Source organism: Plecotus auritus (genome assembly GCF_963455305.1).
Source record: "Plecotus auritus genome assembly, chromosome: 5".
Classification (NCBI taxonomy): domain Eukaryota; kingdom Metazoa; phylum Chordata; class Mammalia; order Chiroptera; family Vespertilionidae; genus Plecotus; species Plecotus auritus.
Genome location: NC_137776.1, coordinates 134,766,170 through 134,792,900, shown reverse-complemented (window position 1 = coordinate 134,792,900; position 26,731 = coordinate 134,766,170). Strand labels below are relative to the sequence as shown.

The following is a 26,731-nucleotide window of genomic DNA, read 5'->3' as shown; positions in this document are numbered from 1 at the left end:
GCCCTCCCTTGCAGGCCTGGTCTCTCCCAACTGCCCTCCCCTGCTGGCCATCTTGTGGAGGCCATCTTGTGTCCACATGGGGGCAGCCATCTTGTGTGTTGGAGTGATGGTCAATTTATATATTACTCTTTTATTAGATAGGATAGAGGCCTGGTGCACAGGTGGGGGCCAGCTGGTTTGCCCTGAAGGGTGTCCCAGATCAGGGTGGCGGTTCCCTTGGGGCGTGGGGTGGCCTGGGCGAGGGGCCTGTGGTGGTTTGCAGGCCAGCCATGCCCCTCAGCGACCCAAGTGGAGGCCCTGGTATCTGGGATTTATTTATCTTTTATAATTGAAACTTTGTAGCTTTGAGCGGAGCCAAGCCTCCTGCTTGCTCTGTGGCCGCAGCCATTTTTGTTGGGATTTATTTATCTTCTATAATTGAAACTTTGTAGCCTTGAGTGGAGGCCTGGGCTGGCCAGGGTGTGCAGAAAGCTTGGCTTCCTCCATTATCAGAGAAACCCAAGCCTCCTGCTTGCTCCGTGGCTGCAGCCATCTTGATTGGGTTAATTTGCATACTCGCTCCTGATTGGCTGGTGGGCGTGGCTTGTGGGTGTAGCAGAGGTATGGTCAATTTGCATATTACTCTTTTATTAGATAGGCTAGATGGGCTGGGTCTTGAAACAGTAAAAATACTGTTTTCTTTATTCCAGCTCACTAACATGACTTACATATATACATACTAGAGGCCCAGTGCACGAAATTCATGTATGCGGGGTGGGGGGGTCCCTCAGCCTGGCCTGCACCCTCTCCAATCTGGGACCCCTCGGGGGATGTTCAACTGCCTCCCCCAATCCGGGACCACTGGCTCCTAACTGCTTGCCTGCCTGCCTGCCTGCCTGCCTGATCACCCCTAACTGCTCCCCTACCTACCTGATCGCCCCTAACTGCTCTCCTGCTGGCCTGATTGCCCCTAACCACCTCTGCGTCACCTTGCACCCGAGACCCAGGATTCCCTCCTCTGGCCAGTCGCAGGCACCTGGGACCTGGGCTTTCCTCTCTCTGGCCGGCTGCAGACACCCAGGACCCGGGCTGGCTTCACCCGGGCCAATGCAGCCGCAGAGGACTAGGACCGTGGGGTGGGCAGCTTGTCCCTCTCCCGGGCCACAGGTGAAAACGCAGCCACTGGCGCCTGGGACCATGGGGTGGGCGGCTTGTCCCTCTCCCGGGCTGCAGCCCCAGCCGTTGGCGCCTGGGACCGTGGGGACCATGGGGCATGCAGGTTGTTCCTTTCTCAGGCCGTAGCCCCAGCCGCTGGTGCTCGGGACCATGGGGCGGGCAGCTTGTCCCTCTCCTGGGCCACAGCCCCAGCCGCTGGTGCCCAGGACCATGCGGCAGGTGGCTTGTCCCTCTCCCGGGCCGCAGCCTGGCTGGTCCCCATTACTCTCTCGCAAGCTCATTTGTGCTTGGCTGGTCCCCATTCCTCTCTCCCCAGTGTTGAGTGTCTGAGCCGTTAGGGGGTGAGGGTGTGACGACCATTTGCATATTAGCGCTTTATTATATAGGCTACATTGTTTTGGAATAGTATTTTAAGAATCAATTTTGTGTTCCAGAAAAGTTTTAGAGTTTCTTGCCTTCTGTTTCTAAGACTTGGGGGGAGACCACTTAACTAACTAGTAGTCCTGACAGTGCTTGAACTTGGCTGTATTTGACTTTGTTTTTATTTATTTATTTATTTATTTTTAAATATTTTTTATTGATTTTTTTACAGAGAGGAAGGGAGAGGAATAGAAAGTTAGAAACATCGATGAGAGAGAAACATCGATCAGCTGCCTCCTGCACACCTCCCACTGGGGATGTGCCCGCAACCAAGGTACATGCCCTTGGCTGGAATCGAACCTGGGACCCTTCAGTCTGCAGGCCGACACTCCATCCACTGAGCCAAACCGGTTAGGGCTGTATTTGACTTTGTATGTTAGGCTAGAGAACTAATAAAGAGCATTATTTTTATTTTTTATTTGAGTGTTCTTCCACATATCGTATTGGGATTTTCAATTTGAGTATGTGAGCTCAATAAAATGTGTATAACCTTAGAGCAGCATGAATCACTAATGGTTAAAAGAACAGGCTTTCGCATCAGATAGACCTGGAATTGAATGTCAGCTCTGCTTCTGTTCAGCTGTATGACTTTTATTTGGTTATTTAATACCTCCAAAACCTGTTTCCTCATCCATAGAATGAGATCACAGTAGTAATTATTTCCAAGGATTAAGTGAGATCATGCATATTAAATGTTCAGATAAGTGCCCTGCTCATGGGAAAATCAATAAAGGATAGCTGCTGTTATCACTAATGTATTTTTTCCTTCACCAAATTCTTACTTCATTGCTAATATTTTAAATGATTTTATATAATATATAAATAATATATACTCTGTATTAAGTAATTATTTTTTTTATGTTTGACTGGATAATAAGGTATTTTTCCTCCAGAGTTTTATTCTTAGTAACTGCTGCATAAACTTTATTAAAAATCTCTTCTAGGGAAACAGTTTTGCAGAGCAGAGTGAATGCGAGGATTTAGAGTCAGACTGTTGTGTATTTGTGTGCTAAACCACTTTCTAGTTGAGTTACTTAGTCCGAGTTGGTAGTTTTTCTGTAGAACCTATTTGTAAAATTGAAATAAAAATATTTTCTTCTTCAATTGTTTGGAGGATTATATAAGTTCAGGTTTTTAAAACCTGGAAAATGGTGGCTCATATATTGGTTTAAGGAGGGTTTTAGAAATGTTTTACTTTTTAAAAAATATATATTTTTATTGACTTCAGAGAGGAAGAGAGAGGGAGAGAGAGTTAGAAACATCAATGATGAGAGAGAATCATTGAATGGCTGCCTCCTGCACACCCCCTACTGGGGATGGAGCCCACAACCTGGGCATATGCCCTGACTGGGAATCAAACAGGGATCTCCTGGTTCATAGGTTGATGCTCAACCACTGAGCCATTCAAGCCAGGCAGAGATGTTTTACTTTTGACAGTGTATCATTGTCGTCATTTGTGTCATTGTAAATATTTATGCAGTTCAAGATGCTATTCTAAGTACATTTTCAAGTTCATTTAATCCCTGTAACAACCCTGTAAGGTAGTTAGGTACAATTACTCTGCAGATCACACCAGAGATGGAGAGGCCAAGTAACTCATTCATAGTCACACTACTAAGTGGCACAGGACTCTTCAAAGTCTGTGCTCTTTATCACTAATACTACATTGCCTCAAATATATTTATGCCTATCTAGCTGTCTACTTTGGAATTTATTTGGAAATTAAGGAATGAAAAAAGAGGAGAAATGATCTGGAGTGGTTTATTACAATTCTGAAGAATAGAAGCATCATAATCGAGGCCAATAGTTAGTAGTTGTCTTCTCAGTTATAGAAACTATTGTCTCTTGTTTCTGTGCTCTAAATCTTATGAGTCCATCACTCGAGTTTTTCTAGTGCCTCCGCTTCCCTGTATTATGTGACAGCATCTTAACTCAGACCGCATGTCATTTTCCAGTGTGCTCCACCTGAGACAGGTCAGATGCCTCCGTGATCTTTTCGTAGTTTCCAGAGTGCTGTTTCCAGCATTCTTCCTGTTGATGTTGGGAGTCAGCCTTCAACAATGATGGCAGTCTTATTAAATGACTTTTTATGCCTCAAAGGTCATTTATTCTTTGATTAATGAATGTTTCACTTTTATCTTTTGTGTCTTTATAAATTCTGCTGTATATTAAACTATCCCTTCAGACCATGGATAGACTTATCTACTGAAGGTCGTCTGACTTTTCTTTTGTGTCTTGGAACTTGCAGTGAAATTAATGAAAGATAAATCAGGGATAAATCAGAAGATAAATCTGTGTTTAGCTTTAGAACGTATTCATATATTTATCCTTAAATATGAGTTTAGTAGATCTTGAAACTGCAAATCAAATTTATTTCATTATAATGAAAATAATTTCAACAAATATGTTATCTTATTGTATACTTTGTTGAATGCAGAGATTCCCCCCCCCCCATTCATCTTTCCACTTCTGTTAACCTCATATTTTTAAAAGATTAGCCTATTGATGCCAAAGTTCCTTTTAAAAAAATTTGTACATTCTAAAATCCAGTACATTTAATTATCAAATATTTAAAATGTAGATATTATCTCTAAAACAACTATCAAAACTTCCTGTCCCCCACTCTAGTATATTTCATTAGATTTTGAGAATTTAGCAGACTGTTAATGAATTAGTGCTAGGTGGAAAGCAGGAAAAGGATAGCTAATCAAGGCTTGAGGTTTCTAACCTTAACACAGCTACTCTTGCAAAAATCCAGAAACAGCCCTGACTGGTTTGGCTCAGTGGATAGAGCGTCAGCCTGCGGACTGAAGGATCCCAGGTTCGATTCCGGTCAAGGGCATGTACCATTGTTGCGGGCACATCCCCAGTAAGAGGTGTGCAGGAGGCAGCTGATGGATGTTTCTCTCTCATCAGTGTTTCTAACTCTCTATCCCTCTCCCTTCCTCTCTGTAAAAAATCAATAAAACATATTTTTAAAAAATTCCAGAAACGTACTAAATTACATCAAGTTTAGAGGAAAAAGGAGGTATGAATTAGTTATAAATGTGAAAGTTTCCCTCAACATTTTTTTTTAGTGTTAATTTTCTGGAGAATAAACTAACTTCTTTATTTCCTTGATCTTCTCAAAACATCACATATGTACTTTGATTTCAATATGTGTATATCCGTAAATGTACATGTGTAACCTTTAGCTATTGAACTTCGTATATTTTATGTATCCATTAGCTTATATCATAATTGCATGACCACTTACTAATAAGATTGTTAGGGATGGTATTATATAAATACCCTGTTGACCACAGATATGAGACTGGCACCTAAGCCCAAAGAATGATAGAAGTGTTCAAAGATCTGCCCAATTCAGAGAGCCCTGCACATGATTCTTACCAGATTGAAGGCTGTCTGGATGTGTGATAATATAAATAAAAAGCTTTTAAAAACACACACATAATATATAAAGGCCTGGTGATAAGGTACTTACTTCTTTCTGAAAACTTATTTTCATGCATCCATCTCTCTAAGTATGGAATTTTTCCAAGCTCCATGACTATTAGGTACTAGGGGATGCAGCAGTGAAACAAAGGGGGTGGAGGTGGCAAAAACTATGCAGAGAGCTGTGTTCTTCTAGTAGACAGTGACAAATAAGTAAAATACATTGCAAATGAGATACATTCTATGAAGAAAAATAAAGCAGGGCAAGGGATAGTGAGTGGGGACACAACTCGAAATAGAGTGGAATAGTGAGTGGGGACACAACTCGAAATAGAGTGGAATAGTGAGTGGGGACACAACTCGAAATAGAGTGGTCAGGATCTTCACTGAGAACATGACATTTAAAAAGATCTCAGAGGTGAGGAAATAAAACATACACCCAGGGGAAGAGTATTCTGGAAGATATTATTGAAATAAGTTTTAGGTTCTGTCTATTAACTTATAGTTGAAAAATCAGAAGGGAGAAATTTTTTAAGTGTAAAGGAAGAAATTCATTCTTATTTTTAAGTAACTTAATCTCGGGAAAGCCTATGGCCAGTTTCCTTTTTCTGTAAATAACACCACCATTTGCTTGATTTTATTTGCCCTATCTGCCTCATGGCTCTACTAGCCAGTCTGTAGCAAGTCCTCTCTATCCCACCTTCTGTGCCTTCTGTGTGTTCTACCTTGGATGTAATCCCTGTGCTGTTTCCTTCTCCTAGCAACACTACTTTAGTTTTAGTTTTCTCCTGGATTGTTGTAATATCTTCTTAAACCATCTTTATAGTTTTCCCCTAAATGAATTTGCTGACATAAAATTTACATGCCATTTCCCTACATAAAATGTTTCAGTGGCTTTCCTTAGCTTTCAGGATTAATCATGTTGCTGTCTTTTATCTGAGTTTTATTTTACTCATCAGAAAAATGAAGTTAATGCCATCTACTTCATAAAGATGTTATTCATTAGGTTTAAATCAAAACCTTAGATTACTATATAGTACCTAAAGTATGCTTTATTCCCTAGGGTTTTGTTCTGTGTTCTCTTCTGTTCTACATTTTAATTATTCCTTTAATGTAGTACCACTTTCTTGAGCTCCAGGCGCACTTTGCAGGGTATTTCCATTTAGATGTCCCTATAGGCAATGTCAAGTTCATCATGTCTAAACCTAACTCATTTCCTCTCTACCAACCCAAACATGCTGTTGCTTTTCTAAAATTGAAAAGCCAGGGTTTACCTAAATTTGCTTTAAAATTCAAACCCAACTTGAACACACAGAGCTTATAATTAGCTTTTTCTTATTAAGGTGTTCTTGTTAACTAATGGCCAAAGATTGTTAGCCATTTTAGGAAAGTGTCCAATTTAAAAAAGAGGCATTACAGAAAAAAAGGGATATTCAAAGGAAATAGGCAATGCAGGAAACAAAAACACTTTGAGGAAATGATAAACAACCTCAGATACTAATTAAAACAATAACAAAAAGAAAAAAGGGGAGGTGGGTGAGAAAGTTCCTGGAATAAAAAGTACAATAAGCTAGTATAAAAGAATTGGAAAAGTAGTTCAGGAACTCTCCCAGGATATAGAACAAAAGACAAAGTCATGGGAAAATTATAAGTAAATTTAAGCTTCAATATCTAACCTAATAGTTCCAGAACAAGAGAACAGAATTGGAGAACCTCATTAGTATATTAAGGAAATAAAACATAAATTTTCCAGACCTAAACTAAGCACATCAGTCACTAGATTGTCACCAAGCTTCTATATGGAAAATAATCTGAGTCTAAAAAGTAAGCAAAAAGCTTTCTGAGCATCAAAGTAATTTTCACAAAGTGAAGTACCTTGAAAGCTATTGCTCTTGTTAGTTTCCTTGCACATAGTTTTAATAGTATTAACAAATTGGTTTCCAGGGTTATATATGACTAGAGAAAGAGAGATGACTTAGGCAGGCTAATTGTTGCCAAGAGTACGTGATAGCTGATAGTAAGAAAAGAGACAGCTATTAAATTCCAGCACAGGCATTGAGAAAGATGGTCCTATGCCATGTGGAGATAAGGATTCCAGGGCAGCTTTATAATCCTTTTAAGTGGCTGCATGGTACAGCTTGGTTATGTTGACATTGTTCCAGCCACTCTAGTTGCAACCATTTAATGCCGCAAAATTTTCAAATTTAGCCATTTTGCTATTTATTACCAAGTATTTTGTGAAACATCTCTTTGCGTCCCTGAATTGGACCTAATTCTAATACATACCCAAAGGATAGGAATGAAGGATGAGGTATGGAGTAAGGTAAGATGAAGCAATGATTTGGATCACTTTGGGCATGTACTATATGGAATGGTGTATATCTTCCCATAGTTGCTCATCTCAGTAAAGGCTGTCAGATAATTAAAACAAAATCTCTGTTGGTTTTCTTGCAAGTTCACTTTTATCTTGTGTTTTTTCTTAAGATTCTTTGTTCTCCCTTCACTCCCACCTCTCCAACACAAGTTACATTGGTCAAACGCATTTATTTCTAATTGATAAACAGATATGCCTGCTATCGTAGAATTTAGGTCTGCTTTTCAACTGAGAACCTAAAGAATGAATAGTTTCTTTCTCTTTAATCCTTTATCTTTGTTATGTTTTAGAGGAAGCCCACAAATGAAGGGGACACCCCATTTTAAGGAAGAACAGTGTGCTCCCGCATTAACTTTAGAGATGAGGAAAGTATTGGATTTGCAAGCACCCATTACAAGGTACAGTACTTTGGTTAAATATAGCATTTTGTGATAATAGGCGATGTAGTTGGTTAATCATCTGATCAATAAGAAGGTTGATTTCATGTCTTTTCATTGAGGATAACTTTTTTAACCCTAGAAATTCTTGATTAACCCTTATAAAAATGTGAAAATTTATAGATGGTACATTATTATACTTAAATCATTATAATAAAGCCCATAAATTGGGTATACTAACTATAATGTTATTTTAGAAATTTGTATTTATGGTAAGATCTATAAGTTGTTTGAATGGTATGTCATAGTCCATATTACTTAAAAGATACCCTTGAGAAAAGGTTGAGAAAAAGAGTAAGTTCCTTTGTTTTTATAGCCTTTACAACTTTTGGAGAATTATGTCTGTATTTGGGAGAAGGTTGAGCTTTCTGATCCAAGTGTCAGTAAGGGTTTTGTAATAGGAAGATCAGAGTACCAAAATAGCAAAAGTTATTTTACATTCATTGGTAGAAAAACAAATGACTCTACCTTTATTTCCTTATTTGCTTCACATTTGACATTTTATTTCTATGGAAGTTGATTAAGCAATATCTATCGAAGTTAGAAATGTTCATGGCCTTTGCCTCGCATTTCTACTTGTAAGAATTAATCTTGCAAATATAATAATACATATTGGGAATGACATACTTACAGGGTTTTTTATTGTACACTAGAGGCCAGGGGCCTGACATTCATGTACTGGGCGGGGGTCCTCAGCCCGGCCTGCACCCTCTGTCAGTCCAGGACCCCTTGGGGGATCCTTAGCACTGCCATGGAGACGGGAGAGGCTCCTGCCACCGCCACTGCCCGGCTTCTGGCTAAGTGGCACTCCCCCTGTGGGAGCGCACTAACCACCAGGGGCCAGCTCCTGCATTGAGCGTCTGCCCCTGGTGGTCAGTGCATGTCATAGCGACTGGTCGTTCTGCCATTCGGTCAATTTGCATATTAGCCTTTTATTATATAGGATTGTTAACAGTAGTAAAAGGTTGAAAACTACCTAAATTCTTACCAGTAGGGATCTGTTTAAATACATTTTCTTACATCTGTACAGTGGGAATAAGATGCATCTGTAAAACCAGTGAGGGTATTCTTTACTGAAGAAAACTTCCCAAATAGGTTTTTGGGTGAAAAGCAAGGTGTGCTCTATATAAGAATGCCATTAATTCGTTTTTTCAAAGGAGCTGGTGGTGTTAGACTTTGTATTGTTCTGGAAGAATACATGAGACTAGGCGTGAGAACTGAGTGGCCAGAGGACAGTTTTGGGAAAAAGACTTTTTACTATGTACTCTTACTAAATACTGAACGATATGGATGTAATATGTAAATATATTGAACTATAAAAATGTAATGCCTATTTTTTAAAAAATTCTTCTGATTCACAGTTCTAATGAACAACTGCTTTCACTATTTTGTTAGCATATAGTACAGATACTGGTCCATATTAAGTGAAATTGTATATAGGCGGCTGGCAATTGTCTTGCCTTGTTTAATCTATCTTTTTATATACACTCCTTGTAGAAAAAAAATGCTTTTGGTTTTTGTTTGCTTAAATGGCGTCAGGGTTATAAAAGATTGAATACACATTATTCATCACCTTGGTCAAAAAGTTGCTCTTTACTTCAGATTTTATTTCAGCGTATAGATTTCTTTTCAAGAATGTAATTTGTTGCAAAGAGATTTTGATTGTAAGTGCCAAACGGGGTGGAACTGTACAGCATGGTGTTCTATCTCCACCTGGTGGTAACAATTGTGTGGTTCATGGAAATGGCATAGAAAAAGAGCCTTTAAACAAAGAATTCCCTGCCATCTTGTACAATTTATCCCTCCCACTACCAAAAATATGTCATATACAGTTACGGGTAATGGTTACACTGTTGCTTTTAGGCATAAGATGGCAAAAGTACTGCCATCTTTTTAAAATTAATTTATTTTTTATTATCTGAGTGTTTTTTAATTTGTTTTCCCCAAACATTACTGCCATCTTTTAATTTTTTTGTTAAAAAAAACATGTAGGATTAATGTTAAGCATCCAAACTTTGTTATTAATTGAGGATAGAAAGGTAAAAAGTACTAACCATTACCACACAATAAATGATAATAAATACCATAGTTTATTCCATATCTTGTTCCATCCTAGGCACTTAGGAAAGCTGTATGTAATATATAGTATTTAATATTAGTTAGGTATTAAATATATTTTCATATTTGAGAATTGATAATTATGAATTACATTTTTTTTAAAAAACACCTCTGGAATATCAGGTAGCTGTTATAAAGCCCATGATGAAGTTAGTAATTAGAGAGGCTCACTGAGGATATAGAGTATATTTATGTGGTTTCAAAATATTAAAAAAAAAAAGTATAAATGTAAAGACATGGAATATTGGTTACTGGTACAGGGTCCAGATATTACGTGATGCCAAGCATTAATCCTTTAGTAGTTAGATTTGCGAGTGAGGGAATCAGTGATGGACAGGCACTTGAGTGGCTTGGAACAAGGCCTGTTTAACTTCTTTGGAACTATTCAGTACTTTAACAACTGACATCAGCCTTTGTTTAATGAGTTTGTTTAGTTCTAATAAAATGAGGTTATATGTCTTTTCCTATAGATTTTTAAAGTTATTATCACAATTATTTTAAAGTCGTTATCTTTATATCCAACATCAGGATTTTGTATGTATCTATTTATGTTGATTAATTTTTTTTCTCTTGACTCTTGGTCACATTTTCCTGTTTACTCACATGTGTGGTCATATTTTGTCACAGCATTGTGGGTGATGATGTAGAGATTCTTTTTTTTTTTTTTTTTTTAAATATATATTTTATTGATTTTTTACAGAGAGGAAGGAAGAGGGATAGATAGTCAGAAACATCGATGAGAGAGAAACATCGATCAGCTGCCTCCTGCACACCTCCTACTGGGGATGTGCCCGCAACCAAGTTACATGCCCTTGACCGGAATCGAACCTGGGACCTTTCAGTCCGCAGGCTGACGCTCTATCCACTGAGCCAAACCGGTTTTGGCAATGATGTAGAGATTCTTAATTCCGTTAGCTTTGTTGGAAGAGTTTTGCCTAGCAGGCAGTTAAAATGCTGCAGGATAACCTGGTCATATGCAGTGATTCTAGGAAGATAGGAGCAGGGGAGAGGGAGAAAATATAGTTTGAAAAAAACCTAGGCTGAGTCCTGCTGAATGAAAATCACTGGTAAAACAATGACTGTTATGCTCACTCACCTCTTTTGACATGTAGTAGCAGATCTAAAACGTATGTTTTTGTATTCTGCTCAACACATGTTACATATAAACTTTATCACAAAAATATAAATTGAAATGAAAGAACACGTATAATACTTTATAAAGTGAACATTAGAACTGGGAATTTTACTTGATTACAAATGCTCTGGTGTTCAAGAGATGGATCTGGTTTGTGGGGACATGTTCTACTCTGTTTCAGTATTGTCTCAAATCCTTGGGGAATGAGTCATTGACTCAACTTTCCAAAAAGTTGAAGGTTTAATTTAAGAATTAAAACATTTTTACCATTATGGATTTAAATGTTTATGAACTATACTCTTTTTAATAGTGTATATTAGAGTATATATTATAGACACACAACATTTTATTATTCTTGTTTCTACTTTGATACTCTTGAGTTCTCTTTCTTAAATTCATCTATTTCCTAGGCTTTCTTGGTACTAATTTCTGCTGTTTCTTCCCTGTTCTCTTTTTCTTTCTTCCTGCCAGTACTTTTGCAGTTTCATTTATGGATTCCCCTTTTTTTTCTTCCTTCCACAAACAATTACTGCCAAATATAACTAGCACTGCACTAGGGACTGGGCATGTAAGAGTAAACCAAGTAGGCATTTATTTGCCACTCGGTAAGTAAATGTTAAATCACATTGCAGTGTGACTCAGTGGTTGAGCATCAACTTATGAACCAGGTAGTCACAGTTCGATCCCTGGTCAGGGCATATGCCTGTTAGATCCCGAGTGTGGGGCATACAGGAGGCAGCCAATCAGTGATTCTCTCTCATCATTGATGTTTCTCTCTCTCTCTCCCTTGTCCTCTCTCTGTGAAATCAATAAAAATATATTTTAGAAAAAATAAAAAATATATCTTTGCTGAGATCATACTACATAATTACTTTTTTAATACTTAATCAACTGGGAGTTCTTCTGAAGGGAGAAACTTATTTTATTGACGCACCTGCTACAGAGCATAGCCTTAATAAATATTTGTTCAGTAAATGAACAAATTGAGACTCATGATAACCTTGGAAGCACAGTGGTCTAACACTGTGCTCTCCAGTACAGTAGCCACTAATCAAATGAATTCATTTCCGTTTAGTTAAAAGTAAGCAAAATTTAAAATTCGGTTCTGTCACACTAGCCATATTTCAAGAGTGTAGTTATCATGTGTGGCTAGTGGCTACTGTGCTTGACAGTGCAAATACAGAACACTTTATCACTGGTGAAAGTTCCGTTGGACAGGGTGAGCGGATTGTTACTCTGTGCTCGATGGCTCCAGATCGTCATCCTTTCATTAGTTCTTTTTATATTTTTTCTGCCTCTTGTTAGCTACCACTTATCCTTCCATCTTCTAATTTGTTGTTCCAGTATTTCTAGTTTTTAACTCAGTTCATCAAATTTGTGACTGTGGCTGCCCATAGTCTTCCATTTCTTCCAGTATTTCTGATTCTAGATTGAATTACACATAAAGTTACTATATAACTAAATTGTAAATAAATGACAGTTTTGTAAGTGGTTTCATTATCTTCTCTGAATGAATATTCTCTAGAGCAATTATATTAATACTCATTGATTTCCCAGTATGCTCTCTTAAAAGGTAACTGATAATAAATTGCTTACTTCCCTACAGTTTGCAGTCTGTGCTGGAAGATCTCCTGGTGGCTACTTCTGATGGACAGCTTCATCTTATTCACTGGGAAGGAATGACAAATGGAAAGAAAGCTATTAATCTTTCCACAGTACCCTTTTCACTAGATCTACAATCATCTAGAGGTAGTTATACTTTCTGTATGGGGTAGAGCCAGATGATTAATATTTTATATAACCTAGTTAGATATTGCAATGGATGAACATTGATTTATCTACTTTGGAATTAATTATGCAGGGGAGTTGTTTGTGTGTGTCTCAGTAGGAAGAAGTAGTTGCATTGTTTAGTGTTTTTAGGTCATTATTGTTACCTTTTTAACTATCCTTACAGGGTTTTTAAGCAAAAATGTGAGGGAATTATTTATTATATTTCATGTACTTATTTTTTTTTATCAGCAGGTTCATTCCTGGGCTTTGCAGATGTGCACATCAGAGACATGGAATACTGTGCCACACTTGATGGGTTTGCTGTGGTGTTTAATGATGGTAAAGTGGGATTTATTACACCAGTGTCCAGTAGATTTACTGCAGAGGTATGACTGGCTTACTTTGAATGTTTGTTTTATTTATTGTGCATTGAATAATTTTAGTCTATTACTAAAATCCTCCCCCATTTTTTAACTTACGATTTTATGGGTTGTTGTTAATTAATTTTATTTATTTAGTATCTTTATTGTCAAAAGTATTACAGAGGTCCCCTTCCCCCCAACCCCCTCCACCCCATCACCTGTGAATTTTTAAAATAAAAACTATATATACACACACATATATATAGTATAAGTAGACCAATAATTATCTATTAGACATGCTAAAGAACAGTGAGATTTCCTGCCCTCCCTGCTCTCTTCACACCCAATTTTCATTCTTGTAGGCAACTACTTTTTGTTCCTTTGCTGTTTATTTTGCTGTTCATCTTCACTACTCTGTATTTCCTTTAATTTTTAGTTTTTAGGCTGTGTTTATATACCTCCAACTGTGGAAAATGACCACATACTTCCCTCTTCCCAGCTTCTACCACATACTTTCCAGCATAGCTATTGTGGTTTTGATTATATTACTATTCATTGTTTACATTGATATTGCTTTGTACATTTATATTAGTACCTGCCCCATGTGAGATGTTATATTTTTCTTTTCCTGTAGATTTTTTCTCCTACTTGGAATTAATAATTGTTAAGTTCTTTACATTTGCTTAGTTTCTATGTATTTTTTTAAAAATATATTTTATTGATTTTTTTACAGAGAGGAAGGGAGAGGAATAGAGAGTCAGAAACATCGATGAGAGAGAAACACCGATCAGCTGCCTCCTGCACACCTCCCACTGGGGATGTGCCTGCAACCAAGGTACATGCCCTTGACCGGAATCGAACCTGGGACCTTTCAGTCCACAGGTCAACGCTCTATCCGCTGAGCCAAACCAGTCAGGGCAGTTTCTGTGTATTTACCAGTAACTCAACCCCAAACTGTCTGCTGGTTGTGTAAATATCCTCTCAGTTTTTTCAAACACATAGGTGTTCTATCATTTCATATTCTTGAAAAAATTTCTCTTGGAGCCTCTGACCTGCTGTAGTCTGGAGTGTTGCTCACTATACACGCCTTTAACACAGGTGTATTGGGGCTCTCCATCATCATCCAGAGGATCCTTTACTCCTTTATTTGTATGTGATTATTTCACAATGAATGGTTAATTCATATATGATTAGTTAATTTATGAATTTGGTTGCTGTATAGAGACCCAAAATAAAATGTTGGGTTCATTGATAAGCTCTGTGGGGTTTGGTTGACTATGATCTTTACTGTATGGTGAGCTAACTGGATTATTTCCTTTCCTCCCATCTCTGTATCCAAAGTGCATTTGAGGAGAGTCCTGCAGTCCTTTCCAGAAAATATATACCTGGCTGACCAAGTATTCTAGGATTTGAGTTGTGGAAGAGTTAGACTAGAGGGTCCAGATTCAGAATATAAACTTTTACTTATCCCTGTTTTCATTGTGGTCCAGAGGTCACTGGAGGTTGTTTGTTCGTTTATTTGTTTTTCTCCAAAGAAAAGCCTCCAGTTTTCTGTTAGAGTGGAGGTGAGGTGTTTCTTAGCAGCTCAAATTGGGGAAGTACTCCTGGAAGACCCAGCTGCTGCTTACACAGGCTTTAAACCAGTCCTGCTCTGAGTCCAGCCTTTCAGAGACATCTAACTTTCCAAGCCTTTGTGTGCCCTATAATGTAAACTTAGCTACTTCTCAACATTCTTTATTGCTAGTTAAGGATTCTACCCTTATACTTTCCAGCTTCCAGGATTTTCTGATACTACCTCATCTCCCATTTTTTGTTCTTGCGGTTTATGCTCTTTGAAAAAATCTTTTCTGTTACAGTAGTCAGAGAAGATATTAATGTTCAATGTGCTCTTTTTAACTGGGAAGGATTTTAAGGTGTGTTTTTGTTTGTTTTTGAGGGTATATTTTTTCTACATGGTATCAGCTTTAAGGTTTCTAATAACTATTTTCCATTACCAACTTTATTCAGGTAGTAAGGTACTAAATAATACATTTGTAATAACATGTTAGTATGTAAATTAGAATAAAAATACGCTTTTGAAGAACCCTTTTTTTTTTTACAGGGTACAAATATATTTGTAATTATGTTCGGGATTTAAATGTTTTTTACTGAAAACAAAAATAAAGATTTTTTTCTAGTCAATTAAGGTTTAAAATATAATGGAAAATAAATGGGCATTATTAAATGTTATAAATAGAAAATATAAATTACAAGAAAACAACACATATGTATTACTGGTAGTTAGGAAACAGTGGCATCTTTATATTTGACATTTTTATTTTAAAATTATTTTTATTCAGAGAGGAAGGGAGAGGGAAAGAGAAATAGAAACATCAATGATGAGAGAGAATTATTAATCAGCTGCCTCCTGCATACCCCCTACTGGGAATCAAGCCTGCAACCCAGGCATATGGGAATTAGACCATGATCTCCTGGTTCATAGGTTGATGCCCAACCACCAAGCCACACCAACCAGGCTATATTAGACATTATTTAAATGCTTTATAAAAATTCTGTTCAGCATTGTGTAATATATTTAACAAATAAATTAAAATATCTCAGATTATGCCACGCCTCTGCTCAAAACCCCTTCAGTAGGACTGTATAATTAGGACAAAACCTGCTGAGGGCAACTAGAAAAGCTGAAGAAAAAATATTTTTTTAAATGTGCTTAAATGTTTTGGAGAGCTAATTAGATAGTAAAGAATACCAGGCTGGAGGAGGCCAGAGGCCTAGTGAACTAAGCCCAGTGTTTGAGTTAACAGTGGGGATGAACAAACGAGACTGTTTGCAACAATGTGGATGGATCTCATAAACATGTTGGGTGAAAGCAGCTAGACACAGAAGGATACGTGCTATGAGTCTATTGTATGTAAATTTAAAGGAAAAATTAAAAGTTTGTATGGATGCATGTTTAAGTGGTAATGGTTTAAAGGGAAAGAAGGAAGTGATTCCCATGTAAGTCTGGATATTGGTTACTTTTGTGATAGGGGCAAGGGTATATTGATCAGAAGGGACACTGTTGGGGACCTTTGGGTACTCATAATTACCACTTGTAGAGTGGTAATTCTACAAGTGTTTACTTGGTGATGTTATTGAGATATACATTTTTGTTTTGTGTATTTTTCTCTAATGTATTTATAATTCACTAAAGGTCTGGTGCACAAAATTCATGCATTGGGGTGGGGGGAGGATGTCCCTCAGCCCAGCCTGCACCCTCTTCAATCTGGGACCTCTTGGGAGATGTCCGACTATCGTTTTGGGATCTGGCCAAAACCAGGAGTCGGACATCCCTCTCACAATCCGGGACTGCTGGCTCCCAACTGCTCACCTGCCTGCATGCCTCATTGCCCCTAACCGCTTCTGCTTGCCAGCCTGATCATCCCCTAATGGCCCCCCTGCCAACCTGATGGACGCCAAACTGCTCCCCTGCCGGCCTGGTCGCCCCCAACTGCCCTCCCCTGCTGGCCTGGTCGCCCCCAACTGCCCTCCCCTGCTGGCCTGGTTGCCTCCAACTGCCCTCCCCTGCAGGCCTGGTCGCCCCAATGCCCTCCCCTGCAGGCCTGGTCGCCCCAATGCCCTCCCCTGCAGTCCTGGTCTGCCCCAACTGCCCTCCCCTGCAGGCCTGGTCACCCCTAACTGCCCTCCCCTGCCAGCCATCTTGTGGCAGCCATCTTGTGACCACATGGGGGTGGCCATCTTGTGCAAGGGTGTGATGGTCAATTTGCATATTACCTCTTTATTATATATAGGATAATTGAAAAGGTTAAAAAATAAAGGCCTTCCAATGATTCCCGATATATAAATTGGAGAAAAAGCTGTTACCTCATCTTCTACTTCCTCTTCTTCCACTCCACCTCTTCTGCTCAGGCCTCTTTGATGTTCTTTGAACACACCAGAAATGCAATCTATGATAGGGCCTTTGTACTTGATATATCTCCTTCAGTACTTGCCTTAAAACACATGTTCACAGGCAAATCCATTTAATATTACATCCTTCCCCCATACTCTTTCTTCCCCATAATTGCTTTATTAGTTATTTCTGTAGCATTTGCCAACTTCCAATAAACTGGATAATTGTTTTAATTTGTCAGCCTCTTAACAAATGTAAGGCAGGATACAAGTAGGGATTTGGGTGTGTTTGAATACCTGCCTTTTCCTCAGCACCTAGAGCAGTACCTGGTGAATAATGGGCACCTGAAAAATACTTGTTGCAGGAATGAATTTCAGTAAGCAGTCATCCAAAGAAATAATGCTCAATGCCATCTTTACCATTTTTTTGTAACCTAAAATAATGCCAGTTTTATTATTAAAATTAAATTCCTACCAAAAAAAGCAAATATTCCATGTTTAGATAGTAGGTTATAAAGCTCATTTAGTAATTAAATAGAGTGTAGTATTATATTTTCAAAAAAGTCATAATTATATTGAGTCTTCTAATGTTTACTATTGGGATCATCTAAAAGTAAAGTATATATTGTAGTGTGCTATTTTTTGTGCTTACTAAACTGTAATGATGAGCTTTGCCTTAGAATTTATAATCTAAGAAGTCCTTGATTTGACAAGCACAATGGAGCTGAGCCTATTCTATCTCTTATTCAGAATAAAGTAGCAGATAAATTTAATAATAATGACATTCATTTATTGAATGCTTAATTTGATGAATGCTAGCCTTTGTATTAAGTGGTTTACATGTGTGTACACTCTCATTTAATCTTCAAAACACTCTAAGAGGTAAGGAATTTACAGATAAAAAAAACGCCAAAGCTTGGAAAGGTGAAATAATCTTTTCAGCAAATGAGAGGTAGACCTAAGATAACAGGCTGCCGGATACCATGCTATTAACCATTATTCCATAAAGCAAAGGAATAATAGAGAATAGTAAGCAATTGACAAATTATGAAATGCTTATAAGAATATACCAAATAATGTGGATGTAAAGTACAGCTTAGGAAATATAGTCAATAATATTGTAGTAGTTATGTGTGGTGCCAGGTGGGTGCTGGAAATATCAGGAGGAACACTTTGTAAAGTGTATGATTGTCTAAACGTTGTGCTGTGTACTGAAAACTATGTGCTAGTTGACCACAAAATAATAATAGTGAACAAGTTAGGTGCAGTTTGTGCTGTCAAGAGATTTGTATCCTAACAGGAAAGTCATCATCATTTAATTTGAATTTAGAGATCAAATACCCATTTTTTAGTGTTCTGTAAATAGATCAGCACTGGACTGAGCTCATTTGGGGAATATTTATTGAAAGAATTAATGAAATTGATGTTTTAAGGGAGAAAATTCAGATAGTAGTCCTGATGGAATATTTTTCTATCCAGTTGAAACCAAATAAGATAAAACCTTATGAAACTGTATGTTTATTGAAGGAGAATTATATTGATTACAGGTGTTTTGGAGAACACTTTTTAAACCTTAACTGCTTTCCTTTTATTATAGCAGCTTCATGGAGTTTGGCCACAAGATGTTGTTGATGGAACTTGTGTAGCAGTAAATAACAAGTATCGACTAATGGCATTTGGTTGTGCGAGGTAATGGATATAGACTTAAAATGCAATTTAAGTGTTATTGCAAAAAATAATGTTTTTTAAAACATCAGATGTTCCTAATATACTTGTAAAGTTTGTCATTCCATTATAATTTATGAATCAGCCTTAATATAAAATCTAACAGTATTTTATTTTATTTTTAATATATTTTCATTGATTTCAGAGAGGAAGGGAGAGGGACAGAGAGATAGAAACCTCAGTGATGAGAGAGAATCATTGATCGGCTGCCTCCTGTGCACCCCCTACTGGGGATCAAGCCCACAACCTGGGCATGTGCCCTGACCAGGATTCAAACTGGGGCCCTTCAGTCCGCAAGCCGATGCTCTATCCACTGAGCCAAACCAGCTAGGGCAACTCTAACAGTATTTTAGGTTGGAACAAACCAATCTAAAGGGCAGATTTTGGAGATTATCTTAATTTGTAAAAGTGTAGCTTTTCTTCAGTGGTAAGAAATTGAGTTACAACTTTAAACAAATTTAATCAGTTAAAATTTAGGTACTTTATTATTTAACAGGATCAGGAAGATATTTTTTTCTTTTTCATATAATCTTTTCTTTTTAAGACATCCAGTGTTGACATTGTCTTTGAATCAGTGGATATGCCTTAGTTAAGGAGCAAATTTAAAGCTCATACATAAAATCAGTTTCTTGTTTTAATTCAAATAGTGCATGTTTTAGAAGTAAAATAGAATACAGTTACTCAGTACATACCTGTGTGTCTGCCATGTACCAGGCACAGTTATTAGCACTTGGGATACATTAGAAAACAGCAATGATATCTGACTGTCAGGCTATTTTAGCTCAATTAAAAAGATTGTACATGGTGGGCAAAATAGGTTTACAGTTATGAGTACACAAAACACAGTTTATTCTTATTCTTTATTAATTTGTATTATTTTCCATATGAATAACTGGCAACCTACTTGCGCCATCCTGTATCAGGTACTTACAGTAATGCCTTACAGTATGTATAATGCTCTTTAGTCTTTAAAACTTTCTTAAATATAAAATTCCATTTGCCCTAAAAATGAGACTTAGTGTTTCTGTAGAACATACAGCTAGTATAATCTCCAGCTACAAGTGTCAAAGTATCTTTTTAATATAAATAATTCACATGTATAATTCATCACCACCTTAATTACACTCTCAATAATCTCTTTGTAAAGTGAGGAATCTTCATCCTCTCTGCGTTTTACTGAAGAGGTAAATGTAGAAATATAAGTAAACTTAGTACAAGAAAGAAGAAAAAGCATATTTTTTTCATATTCACAAATTTGATTTGGTCATATTTTGTTTAGAATTTTAAAATCTATGTTCATGAGTACATTTGCCTATAATTTTTCTTACTCTCCTGGTTTTTAACTCTCTTGCCTCATAAAACAAGTTGAGGAAGGGTTTGTTCTTCTCATTTCTTCTCTGTGGTCAGATTTGTCAGTGAAGCCATCTGAACCTAGAATTATCTGTATGGGAATTTTTTTGTGTTACTGGTTTAATTCAGTTTTAAGAATAGATTTAAGAAAATTCAGATTGTCTATCTCTTCCTAAGTAATTTTGGCCATTTTTATTTTTCTAGAAATTGGGGTTTTTTCATACGCACTGTCAAATTTATTGGCATAAAGTTTGTAATATCCTTTCTAACTTTCATATTGTAAAGTAAAAATATACTTTCAGGAAAGTGCATACTGCAAATATTCTGTTTTACAAATATATTTAATACATACACATATCTATTCACAACTGGGCCAAGAAATAGAACATTGCCAGCCAATACAAGTTTTACCCTCGCTACATTCTAATCACAACTTCTGTCCCTTCCCCGACTCACTTAAAGGTAATCAATTTTCTGTCTTTTGTGATAATCATTTCCTTGTCTCTGTAGTTTTATCACCCATGTATGTGTTCTTAAAGAGCATAATTTAGTTTCACCTGGTTTTGAACTTATATGAATAGAATTATATTCTATGTTACGTGTCTTGCTCTTTCAGTCAATATTATAAAATTTATCTGAGTTCTTTGCCTATAGCTGAAATAGTTTTTGATTGATTTATAAATAATGTTACAGTGTATGAATATACCATAATTTATCTGATTTTGCTGTTAGTGGACATTAATATTATTTCTTGGTTTCAAAAAAAAAAGAGACATCTTACCTAATAATAGACAAACATGTAAATTGACCCTACCTCCACTACACCTACAGCCAATCAGAGTGAGTATGCAAATTAGAAGGCCAAAGATGGTGGCGGCCCAGCTGCTCCAGGCGCGGAGTGGCCAGGCGGGGCAGGATGCCTGCTATGAGAGGGAGGGCAGGGGGCGAAGGGATCTACAGGAGCAGAGTGCCAGCGAAGACAAGACTGCAGACTCCGGAGTCTACAGCGAAGACAAAGATGGCAGACTCTGGCCGGAGCGAAGGCCTGGGTCCCGGGTGCCAGAGGAAAACTGGTGCTGGAAGCCAAGGGAAGGAAGGCCTATTGCATGAATCTCTTCGTATAATGGGCCTCTAGTTCTCTTATAAAAACCCAATATGTTGCCGAAACTGGTTTGGCTCAGTGGATAGAGCGTCGGCCTGCAGACTGAAAGGTCCCAGGTTCGATTCCGGTCAAGGGCATGTACCTTGGTTGCGGGCATGTCCCCAGTAGGGGGTGTGCAGGAGGCAGCTGATCGATGTTTCTCTCTCATCGATGTTTCTAACTCTCTATTCCTCTCCCTTCCTCTCTGTAAAAAATCAATAAAATATATATATTTTTAAAAACCCAATACATTTATCACATATGAGAAAATTAATAAACCCCTACTAAGATCTGATACTCAATTCGTGTTGAAATTGTTATTTTTCTTTTTATCCTCACCCAAGGATATTTTTTCCCATTGATTTTATTTTTTAGAAAGAATGGAGGGTCAGAGAAAGAGAAACATTGATTTGAAAGAGACACATCAGTTGTTTGCCTCCCGCACTCGCCAGACTGGGGTTGGGGATCGAACCTGTAACTGAGGTAGATGCCCTTGACTGGGAATTGGACCCATGACCCTTTGGTCCATGGGCCGATGCTCTAACTACTGAGCAAACCGATCAGGGCCATGTTGAAATTAACCAAGATTTTTTTTATAGCTTCTTTGTTCCAACCATAATCAAGCAAAATTCGTGAATTATATTTGATTATTATTTCTTTTTAGTCACCTTTTGCCTATAACAATCTTTACACCTTTTTTTTCTTATTTGTATGACATTAACTTTTTTTAAGAGTCCATATCAGTTGTTTCTAGAATATCTCACATTCTAAATTTCTATTCTTTCTTCATAATACCATTTAATTAGTTTTTCTAACACCTGAAATGACTGGAAGTTGAAGCTGGTTCTTGTTGAGCCAATACAGTTAATGACTAGGATGCTCACATGTCATCATTTAGGGGGAACTCAGAGACATGAGCAGTGGCGGATGTAGTTTCACATCACCTACATTCAGGGCTGGCACCCAGGGGTCTAGCAAGGCCGATGGGAAAGGCCGAGGTGCTCTAGCTTTCCCCAGGATAATGAAGGTAGAGTCTTGGCCTTCAGCCTTCCATTTCTCAGTTTTCACCAGTTAACTGCCATGCGCCCAAAAGGGAAACCATTCCCACACGCCACGATATTTTGAATTTAGCGTCTTTAGATGCTTATGGTGTACAAAGGATTCATTGGTTGGGAGAGTACCAGCCCATCTGTCATGATCATGGGCTGGGTTGTAAATTTTGTGATTGTAGCTGTGTGACATTGCAGCCTAGTGGCTTTTACCCTGATCTGCCGCCACTTACCAGGATTAATTGCCTTGAGCACTGGACTGTAGCTGTATTTTTCTAGAAATTGGTTTTCCTATAGAATCCTGTAAGAAGCCAGCTTTCTTTTAGGATGCCAATTTGCAGGGGATCAGTCTTACAACCTAACGTTTACCTTTATACTTAAAGTTTTGTTTAGATTCGGCTAAATATTTTTGCCATACATGATGTTGTGTACTTCCTATGAAATTGGGTAATAGTAATGTTGAGTTGTTCCAGTATTAATACTGCTAATTTTGATCACTTATGGTGGTAGTAGCCATATCTCTGTTATAGAAAGATGTTTTTGCTTTAAGATTAGTAAATAGTGTCTTTTAATGAAAAAATGTTCACTTACCATGGGCTGAGAAATGGAAAGAAAAATAATTTAAAGAGTATAGGCACTATAGAATACCTAAAGGGTTACTTTTCAGTCTTTTGAAGTATTGACTTAATACCTACTTCTTAAATTAGAAATATTTGAACTCCTCACTGACGTGTTAGAGCTCACGTGAGTTATACCCAGAGTTAGCACTTGACAGTGTGTCAGATGCAAAGCAGAAACCTGCTAGCTACTTAGTGTTGTCTTTCAGCCAGGTGTTTGGGCAGGTGGTCTGCAAAGATATATTTAGGCATTTGGCTTCTGACTGAGATGGAATAACAGATCAAATTTCCTCTCCCACCTAAAATTAAAACAAAACAATAGAATGGACAAAAATATGAAACAGGCATTTTGAATTCAAGAAATAGGACATCAGGTAACTAAAGACAGCAATCCCTGAAAGATGAGAAACAAAATAAGAAAACTCTACAAGTGCCCCAGCTTTAATTACTTTGAGAGGTTTCCAAGGCATAGCATGAGGTTGGAAGATAGAGCCTGGCAGACTCCCTGAGTTTAGTACCTGGAAATGAGAGTTTGGGGAGACCAAAGCACCTAAGACTCACAGGACAGACACCGAAGAGAGAGTGGCGCAAGGAGAGAGCTCCAGAGATCTGTAGAGGGTCCGATTTGAGTACTAAACTGAAACACTGAAGATACAAAGAAGACCCAAATAAAAAACTGATTAATATTGAAGAACGTGGCAAGAGAAATTATTTGGAATAAAATACAGAGAGAGAAAAATAGAGCATTTATGAGCTGTGAGGTAGCTGCAGGTGGCCTGTTATTGCAGGTCTTTTATTTTGCCCCATTCCTAACCCTTGAGGGAAGTTGGACCTGACTGGAAGTGGATCAGAACTGCTGTGGGAACCATCTGATTTCTCCTGCCACAGAGAAGCGTCCATAAATGCCAGGATATTCTGGCAGCCCCAAGCCAGTGCCACCACCCTAAGGTGTGCCAAAGCAACCTTGGAGTTAAAATATTTTATAGCTCTTTCACCAGGGACCCGCCACCATGGGCCGCGTTTCCACCAAGACCATGAGCAAGGTGGCCCGGGTCATCATCGATAAGTACACGCGCCTGGGCAACGACTTGCACATCAACAAACGCGTGTGCGAGGAGATCGCCATTATCCCCAGCAAGAAGCTCCGAAACAAGATCGCAGGCCATGTCACACACTTTGAAGTGGATCCAGAGGGGCCCTGTGAGAGGCATCTCCAACAAGCTGCAGGAGGAGAGGGAGAGGAGAGAGAACTGTGTGCCCGAGGTCTCCACCCTGGATCAGGAGATCATTGAAGTTGATCCTGACACTAAGGAAATGCTGAAGCCCTTGGACTTTGGCAGTCTGTCCAACCTGCAGGTCACTCAGCCTACAATTGGGATGAATTTCAAAACACCGTGTGGAGCTGTTTGAATCTTTTGTTATGGTGTAATATTACCAATAAACCATGGACAACAACAAAATATTTTACAACAATATTTGTGTTAAAAAATTTTTTGAAAACTTCATAAGCAGAAATTTTTTAAATGATCATTAAGTTTAGTTTTGAAATGTAGTTTAGAAGTAACATAGACTTTGTTTTGCTTTCTTATACTTCATAAATTTGACCCTTGTAAAGATGTTTGTTTTTTAAATATATTTTTATTGATTTTAGAGAGAGAGGGGAAAGGAAAGGAAAGGAAATGGAGCAGGGAAAGGAAATGGAGGGAGAAGCATCGATTGGCTGTCTCCTTCACTCCCCCTACTGGGAATCAAGCCCATAACCTAGGCATATACCTTGACCAGAAATAGAACCAGCAACCTCTTGGTTCATGGGATGAAACCCAACCAACTGAGCCACACCGTGCGGGCTGTAAAGATGTTTTAAATGAAATAATTACATATACCTTATACCCAAAAGAGCATGTATCATGTATAGATTAAAAAGTGATGTGACATAACAATAATAAAATGAAAATCTGTATAAATTACCATCTAACATGAGAAATAGCACATTACCAATCCTGACGAAGCCCTGCCTGCCCCCTTCTCCACAAGCGCAGTCACTGATCTGCAGTTAGTGGACCTTAGGACTTTGCTGCATTTTTACCACAAGTATATTTAACTACTATGTTTTGAATGCTTTTTACTATATAGAAACAGAATTATACTCTATACCTATGCTACCTATTTTAGTGCATGTAACTAAATTTTATTTCTTTTTAATACTATGTGATATATTACTGTATGATTATACCACAGTTCATTTTCCTTTCTGTTATTGCTGAACATTCAGATTTCCATGTTTTGCACTTTACAGAATACTACGATGAACATTATACATGACAAGGATGTTCTGGGGTTATAGCTAGAGGTGAAGTTGCTAGATTACAGAATATCTGATCAAATTTATGAGATGACTACAACTTATTTACAATTTCATTTTGTTCTAGTTTATATTCCTACCAGCAGTACATAAGTGTTCCCATAATAATGCTTTTTATATTTGCATTTATCTTTTTTTACTGAAGTTTGTTTGTTTTTTACAGTGGTTCTGTACAGGTTTATACAATAGATAACACCACTGGAGCTATGCTGCTGTCTCATAAACTAGAGTTAACAGCAAAACAGTATCCTGGTGAGTCTTCTTCTGATTTTAACATTTTGATGTACAGGTATGTGTAGTGAATGCTAATTTCAAATGACTGAAAATTATCTCCTGGAACCCCTTGTGAGTTTTCCACAGTGCTGTGAGATACTTTGGCACATGGCTGGCAACTGCAATCTTACGGTTCATGTAACTATGAAAATACATGCAGGTCCTTGAGAGTCAGCCTTTGTCTCATCTGTTCTTTACCTGAAATGCCCCATATTTCTACAGGGAGGGTACATTTTCATATTCCAAGTTACAGCTCCAGTGAAAAAAAATTTTTTAATGAACTGATTAGAATACTGTTCCCTCTTATGCTCCATTGCTTCTTAAGTTTTTATCGTTCTTTCTGTATAGCCTTTAAAGGTCAGCATGTAGTATTTTTTTAATTTATTCTTTATTGATTAAGGTATTACATATGTCTCCTTTTTCCCCCATTGACCTCTCCCTGGCCACTCTCACCCCCCAGCACATGCCTTCATCGCCCTACTGTCTGTGTCCGTTGGTTATGCTTATAGGCATGCATACAAGTCCTTTGGTTGATCTCTTATCTCCCCCACTTCCCCTCCACCCCACACACACATTCCCCTACCTTCCCTCTTAGGTTTGACGGTCTGTTCTGATGCTTCTCTGTTTCTGGATCTTTTTTTTGTTCATCAGCTTATCTTGTTCATTATATTCCACAAATGAGTGAGATCATGTGATATTTATCTTTCTCTGACTGACTTATTTCACTTAGCATGATGCTCTCCAGATCCATCCATGCTGTTGCAAATGGTAGGAGTTCCTTCCTTTTTATAGCAGCGTAGTATTCCATTGTGTAGATGTACCACAGTTTTTTTAATCCACTCATCTGCTGATGAGCACTTAGGCTGTTTCCAAATCTTAGCTATTGTAAATTGCGCTGCTATGAACATAGGGGTGAATATATCCTTTCTGATTGGTGTTTCTGATTTCTTGGGATATATTCCTAGAAGTGGAATTACTGGGTCAAATGGGAGTTCCATTTTTAGTTTTTTTGAGGAAACTCCATACTGTTTTCCACAGTGGCTGTAGCAGTCTGAATTCCCACCAGCAGTGCAAAAGAGTTCCTTTTTCTCTGCATCCTCGCCAGCACTTGTTTGTT

At 37.9% G+C, this 26,731-nt stretch overlaps 1 protein-coding gene and 1 pseudogene across 3 annotated transcripts in view; both read left to right on the top strand.

Annotated features, from left to right (window-relative positions):
• RIC1 (RIC1 homolog, RAB6A GEF complex partner 1) overlaps positions 1-26,731 on the top strand; it is a 115,978-nt gene that overhangs the window by 42,720 nt on the left and 46,527 nt on the right. Inside the window, exons 4-8 of one of the 2 annotated variants that reach the window (XM_080670555.1) lie at positions 7,675-7,782; positions 12,681-12,823; positions 13,097-13,230; positions 18,695-18,786; positions 25,505-25,593. In XM_080670555.1, the coding sequence (XP_080526681.1) occupies positions 7,675-7,782; positions 12,681-12,823; positions 13,097-13,230; positions 18,695-18,786; positions 25,505-25,593 (566 nt within the window). Of the gene's footprint in view, positions 1-7,674; positions 7,783-12,680; positions 12,824-13,093; positions 13,231-18,694; positions 18,787-25,504; positions 25,594-26,731 lie in introns of both variants that reach the window. The other variant, XM_080670554.1, reaches the window with a different exon arrangement.
• Positions 23,990-24,389, top strand: LOC308248958 (small ribosomal subunit protein eS17-like; annotated as a pseudogene). Its single transcript has one exon. The product of its transcript is annotated as a small ribosomal subunit protein eS17-like (transcript).